The 7078-nt window shown below is 46.2% G+C and overlaps 1 protein-coding gene and 1 pseudogene across 1 annotated transcript; both read left to right on the top strand.

Moving 5' to 3' along the window:
- Positions 1-3185: 3185 nt before the first annotated feature.
- LOC116869518 (olfactory receptor 2S2-like) lies at positions 3186-4145 on the top strand. Its single transcript, XM_032860856.1, has one exon. The coding sequence runs from the start codon at positions 3186-3188 to the stop codon at positions 4143-4145; it is 960 nt and encodes a 319-aa protein (XP_032716747.1).
- A 1841-nt stretch (positions 4146-5986) lies between these two features.
- Positions 5987-6858, top strand: LOC116869565 (annotated as a pseudogene).
- The last annotated feature ends 220 nt before the right edge of the window (positions 6859-7078 follow it).

Genomic DNA, 7078 nt, shown 5'->3' with positions numbered 1-7078 from the left:
GAGGCTCTGGACAGCATTGTGTGTCCTTCCTTTTCTTTTCTTTTTTAATATTTTATTTATTGATTTGAGAGAGAGGGAGAAAGAGAGCATGAGTGGTGGGGAGGGGAAGAGGGAGAGGGAGTCAAGCTGACTCCACACCACACATGGAGCCTGATGTGGGACTCGATCCCAGGATCCCGAGATCACGACCTCAACTGAAGGTAGCTGCTTACCCAACTGAGCCACCCACTGTTCCCTTCCTTTTCTCAGATGCCTGATGGCTCCAGAGATAATTAGTGATGAGACCCAGGTGTCACACCTGTAGGACACAGCCACAAAGGTAAGAGCTTCCCTTCCTTTCCTGCTCTCACAGGCTGACTCCAGTCCACCTAGGACTGTGTCAGAGCTCTCTGTTTCCCTCCATCCTGAGTCTCCTCCAAAGCCTGACACAGCACTATTTCCTGCTGACCATATCTTGATGGGAAACCAAGCATTCAGATCACCTCTTCTCACACACACACACACACACACACACACACTCACCCAAAGGAAGAAGCTGTCACCTTCACCCAAAACTGGTCCCTGCCTGGTGAGGAGAGTGCTGGGCACTCCATGACAGAATTGGGATGCCCTCGGAGGCAATGGTTCAGCATTTTAGTGATGCACATGGGAAAACTGAGGCCTGGGACTTGCTCTAGCTACATGGAATATCCATATCCATGGATATGGACCAGCTGGCATCAGTGTGCAAGATCCTCCTAGCCATTCCATTCATCCCAATCGTACTAGCTTTCATTCAGCAACTTTAACATGGTGGGCACTAAGGATTTCTGGGGCAGAAGCTCTCACGTGGGTCAAATCTGCGCATCACTCACGCCCACAGCACACTGCTCATGGGAAGAAGCTTCTGTGTGCACAGCTCTGGCTCACGGGAGTGGACAGGATGGCTTCTCTAACAGAAGCCACTCTCCTTGGCCTCTCCAGCCACAGCATATCTTTATCACTATTGAATCCTGCTTGTGGCAAGGACTGCAGTGTTTCCTTTGCTTTTTCTGGGAAAAGGAAGAGGCTGGGAGAGCCACTGGGAGGCATGGGACACAAGTTGGGGCAGAGGTTCATGGCGGAACACCCAGAGTGGGCCTGCATGAGCAGACGGGAGCACCCTCACGTGCTGAATTGAGGGATGGAGGAAGGGCCCTAAGCCTGCACAGAAAATACCATGAAACCCATGGTGGCATCACGGGGGAGACCTTTCCTGGCTTAGAGCTTAAAGCAATGCTCCTCTGCAGGGCACAACTTGTACCTCCTTCTCCTCCCGGAAACATCTGGCAGTGTCTGCAGACACATTTGGTGGTCACAGCTCAAGGAGCAAGTGCTATTGGCAGCAGGTGGGCAGAGGTCAGGGATGGTCCTAAACATCCTCCGATGCACAGGACAGCCCCACACAACAAGGAGCGCTCCAGCCCCAAGTGTCACTAGTGCCGAGGCTGACAAAGTCTGGGGTCAGTGCAGGGCGGGAGTCACTCTGCCTGACAGAGTATCTCACATAAACTCCAACCATGACTGAAGTAAGAGCAGGCTGGGCTATGAGACAGAGCAGAGAGCCACAGAGCTGGTATTGCAGAGACAGACTCTGCAACATCTGTGCAAGACAGTGCGGCAGCTATTTGGTGGGAAGAACCCAGATGTGGGGCCTATGATCCAACCCTGGCAATGGCGTTCAATCTTAAGAACCAAATCTTTGGCTCCTCTGAGCTTTGCTTTCTTTTACCTATGACACCTGAATGACAGTGTCTTCTCCATCACTTGCTTCAAAGAATATGGCAGAAAATAGATGTTCATTAATATTAACCACTCTTCGTCTACCCTCTACACACGCCTACACACACACACACTCATGACACACATATATACTTGTGTGTACACACCACTGCCATTAAGAAAGAGCTATAACAGGGTGCCTTCAGCTCAGGTCATGATCTCAGTGTCCTGGGATTGAGCACCATGCTCTCTGCTCAGCGGGGAGCCTCCATCCGCCTCTCTCTCTGCCTGCCTCTCTGCCGACTTTGATCTCTCTCTCTGTCAAGTAAATAAATAAAATCTTCAAAAACAATTTTTTAAAAGAAAGACCTATAGAAATACTACAAATAAGAATTCTGAATACAGAGTCTGGCAAAGGTAGCTGAGTCTGTAAATCCTCTACCCAAAGGCATGCAAGTCTTCCCATAAGCTAAGTGCTTGCAGGGAACCCAAGAGTGGAGGCAGAAAGCCAGAATATTACATAAGAATACAGTATAAACATAAAAGGACAGAGGAAAACCATTCCTTACACACCCTTGGCTAAGAGTTCACCAAACTCTAATGAGCTGGCATTAGATGTTAATGCCATACATCCTGCTGTCTGATAACTTACAGTCTGCCCGATTATTAAGAACTGAGTTAACTGGTCAGTAAGCTGCTTGGCTGTCATCCCATAGTGTGGGTTCACTCACTCCAATTACTCCTTCTGTGGCCTTCATGAATTCTTCCCCGTGAGGGAACCTCCCCCACATATTGCCCTTAATATGTATTAGAATAGGCAGATCCCAATTCTGAAAATAGTTAAGTCTTTTGCCGAGGGTCTGCAGACTAAGGAAGGTTCCCTCATATGGTTGAACTTTTACCTAGGCTTTATTCTGTCTCCATGGGGATTAGCACTTTTAAACAAGTTCCTTCCAAATGTAATCAAAGTTTAATGAGGCTTGAAATATTGGTAGTTTTAAGAATAGGATCAGCTTGGGAATTCTCTAAGAATCTAGGAAAGCCCAGATTAAATGAAATTTCTACGCATTTACATCAAATAGAAATAATTTACAGCATTTTCCCATGTTCATCAAAAAGAGAGGAAAAGCCCTCCTTGACTGGGCATTACCTCTGCTGGGCTCAGGTCCTGTCTCTATCATCACCTTGCTCAGAAGACTTGGACAGGTCACTTCCCCTCTCGGGGCCTCAGTGCAGTATTTGTAAGCCCTCTTCCAACCCTGACCATTCCCCATCTAAGATCTAACCACAATCCTACCTACTGTCTCTTTCAGTCAATTATCTCTTATGCACCTATGTTGTCCTGTTCTGTAGCACAGAGTAATGGTGTACCAGATGCCTAAGACCTCCTCAAGAAAGCCTCATGTGCTGCATTTGTCCTTGGCTGATGACAGAAGGGATAGCATATGGAAAAAGCCAACTGGTCTTCCCCTGTGGGAGGGTTCATTATCCTGGGGCTCTCAGCCCACCCTAAGCTGGAGAAAATTTTCTTTGTGCTCATCCTCCTAATGTACCTGGTCATCCTGCTGGGAAACGGGGTCCTCATCTTAGTGACCATCCTTGACTCCCGCCTACACACGCCCATGTACTTCTTCCTGGCGAACCTCTCCTTCCTAGACATCTGCTACACAACCTCTGCAGTCCCCCTCATTCTTGACAGCTTCCTGACCCCCAGGAAAACCATCTCCTTCTCAGCCTGTGCCGTGCAGATGTTTCTCTCCTTTGCCATGGGAGCCACAGAGTGTGTGCTTCTGGGCATGATGGCATTTGATCGCTATGTGGCCATCTGTAACCCCCTTAGGTATTCCGTGGTCATGAGCAAGGCTACATATGTGCCCATGGCAGCCAGCTCCTGGGCTATTGGTTGTACAGTTTCTGTGGTACACACAACCTTGACAATTCAGCTGCCTTTCTGTGGGAACAATGTCATCAACCACCTTGCCTGTGAGCTACTGGCTGTCCTAAAGTTGGCCTGTACTGACATCTCCATCAATGTGATCAGCATGGGGGTGACCAATGTGATCTTCCTGGGGGTCCCAGTTCTGTTCATTTTTGTCTCCTATGTGTTCATCATTGTTACCATCCTGAGGATCCCCTCAGCTGAAGGGAGGAGAAAGGCCTTCTCCACCTGCTCTGCCCACTTCACTGTGGTGCTCATCTTCTATGGGACCTTAGTTTTCATGTACGGGAAGCCCAAGTCTAAAGATCCCCTGGGGACAGACAAACAAGACCTTTCAGACAAGCTCATCCCCGTCTTCTATGGGGTGGTGACCCCCATGCTCAACCCCATCATCTACAGCCTCAGGAACAAGGATGTGAAGGCTGCTGTGAGGAGCCTGGTGGCTCAGAAATATTTCACCCAGTGATGGAGGGCTCCTCTGTGTTCCCACCCTATGAGATAAAGGACTTCGGATCATTATAGCTGCCTTCAAAAAGACAAGTCATGTAATCCAGAATCCTCTCTTGACCTTCAGTCCATTTTCAGAGAATGTTTAACTTTTCAGAGTATATCTTCTGAGTTCTAGCCACACAGCTGAGAGTTTTGACAGATGCCACACAACAGATCTCTAATTGGATACACAAAGACATTCTGAACACGTGATAAAACTAAGGAGAGAGGAGCCAGCCATCAGAGCGAGCTTGGTGAGTGGCCTGCACTGCGTCTACTTACACAGCCATGCACAGAGGAGAGAGGGTGCTCCCAGCACTGTTGCCATCCCTCCTAGATTCCCCAGGAAGAGTCACAGGAACAAGGAGGAAGTGGGAATTTTCATTTTGGACTGTTTTTGGAAAACAGTCAGTTTGGCTGAAGTATAAGAAGAGACAAAGACAAGTTTTTTACATAGAGAGCTTTTGGGTGGGAACAAGATATTCTGAACACCCCATTTCTTTTTAGCTATGAGAAAATTAAAGGTTTTTTTAATGCACTTCACATTATGAAACACTGCTAGGAAGTTAACGGCAAGAAGGAGTATAGAGTTTGAATTTGATGCTCATCATTTACAGCAATTCCCACTAAAAAGCTAGTATTTGGATAATAACTCACATTCTGGAAAAAAGAAAGATGATAGAAATATAGATAACCAATCAGATAGAGTGATGCTAAATATATTTGAAGACTTTGGGGGGCTAACATTTGATACGTTTCTTTGTTCCAGGATTTCTCAGAGTCTTTAATATGCCACAGTACACTGTGAATGTTCAAGAGATGTAAACTTGGTAGCATTTCCTGAGCCTCCATAGTTCAGCAGGATAAAAACAGGGAAGCTTTTTCTTACCTATGACCTTTGGTGGGTTGCCTAACCTTTTTCAGTCTATTTCTTCATATTTTACACATAACCACATGATTTTACATGAATTAGTTACTATAGATAAGTGCTTTGTAAATGATAAGAACAATGCAACTATTAGATACCAGTTTTGGTCGTATCATGAATGTTGCCCAGTGCTGTGTGCCATGTGGAACAGAGTAAGACACCATCCGTACATACAGCAATAGACACACAAGGTAAATGAGAGATTCAGAGGTGTTAGCAGGTGAATAGAAGCATTTTTATGGCAAGTTCTATGAAATTCTTTGAATATGGCACACATATTTAAAAAGAGAATTTGGAAAGTGAATCCTTTGTGAGAACAGATTTTGGAAGTTTTTGATCAAGTGATATTTACATTTTCTTACATTTATTAGGAATGAATTGCCTAAGGAATAGTGTTTGTTTAATAAAATTTCTGATTCTAATGTTAATCCTGTTACTAATATCTACTCTGCACTAGCAGGGAATAATCTTGCTCTTACAAATACACAAAGGCCATCTAGTGGCCATTTAAGCAAACTTCAGACACTTAGTAGAGCCATGCAACATCATTGTTAGAAGAGGTTTCAGGGATTTTCTTGTTCAACCCTATGCACAGGATGCGTGCTGTTCCTCTCCGATGTCCCTGACCCCAGTCAAATGGCATTTCTTGGACATCTCCAGTAACAAAGAATTCAATACTTCCAGAGTCTAGCTTTTTCCTTCAGCCTTTGCAAACTCTTCCTCGATTTATGCTTAACTCTACCCTCCAGTAGCTTCTACCTTCACTCCTAATTAGGTTTAGTGCCTCTACATGAGATGTACCCAATCTCTTTCCTTCTTGTATGTGAAGGTATTCTGGTCTCCTAAATCCCCTGCAGCCCACACAGCCCCAGACCTTCCTCCCATGCCAAATGCTCTTTGTGCATATCCTCATGATCTATTTAGTGCTCCTGCTGGGCAATGGGGTCCTCATCCTGGGGACTGTGTCCAACTCCTACCAACACATGATCATGTACTTCCCTGGGAACCCATCCTTCTTGTAGATCCACTACACAACCACCTCAGGCCCCTTCATTCTCAACAGCTTCCTAATCTGCAGGAAAACCATCCCCTTCTCTGCCTAGGTGTGCAGATGGTTCTCTCCTTTGCCATGGGAGCCACACAGTGTGTGCTTCTGGGCATGATGGCATTTGATCTCTATCTGGCCATCTGTAACCTCCTCAGGTACCTACTGGTCATGAGCAAGCTGCCTATGTGCCCATGGCTGTCAGCTCCTGGACAGCCAGAAGCATGACTGCCATGGTGCAAACATCTTTAGTGACATGATTACCCTCCTGTGAGGACAACTTCATCAACCACTTTACCTGTGAGAACCTGGTTGTCCTGAAGTTGGTCTCTGCCGACATCTCATCAATGTGATTGATCACTATGGCAGTGGCCAATGTGATTTTTCTGGGCAATCCAGCTCACTATGCGCATCTCTTATGTGATTATCATTGCTACCAACCTGAGGACACCCCCAGCTCAGAGAAGGAAAAAGGCCTTTTCTACCTGCTCTGCCTACCTCACATTCAAGGTTCTATAGAACATGCTCTTTGTGTACAGAAAGTCCAAATCCAAGGACACCACTGAGGGCAGGCAAGCAGGATGTTTCAGACAAGCTCACCTCCCTCTTCGATGGGGTGGTGACCCCTAGGCTCAACCCAATCATCTACAGCCTCAGGAACAAGGATGTGAGGCCATTGTGAAGAACATGGTCCTACGCAAACACGTCATCCAGTGATGGTGGAGGGGTCCTGATAGATCTCTACTCCCTAGTTTCTCTTACCTGAGGGGCTCAGAGGATAAGATAAAGGGCGAATTTCGTCAAAGGTGCATAGGCAAATCTGATTACACAGAACGGTTTGTGTGAATAAGAAAGCATTTAATGGGACATTTCTGTCCCATTCTAGAAGCACTTCTACACAAGTATATACATTGGTCAAGCCTTATACTCATCTTTC

The sequence above is a fragment of the Lontra canadensis genome, unplaced genomic scaffold (assembly GCF_010015895.1).
Source record: "Lontra canadensis isolate GAN:19392208 unplaced genomic scaffold, GSC_riverotter_1.0 scaffold19, whole genome shotgun sequence".
Lineage (NCBI taxonomy): Eukaryota > Metazoa > Chordata > Mammalia > Carnivora > Mustelidae > Lontra > Lontra canadensis.
The sequence above is the reverse complement of the archived record's forward strand: the minus strand, read 5'-3'. Positions and strand labels throughout refer to the sequence as shown.

Excerpts from the sequence above, each read along its gene's own strand:
- LOC116869518 (XM_032860856.1), top strand. The coding sequence starts at position 3,186 with ATGGAAAAAGCCAACTGGTCTTCCCCTGTGGGAGGGTTCATTATCCTG.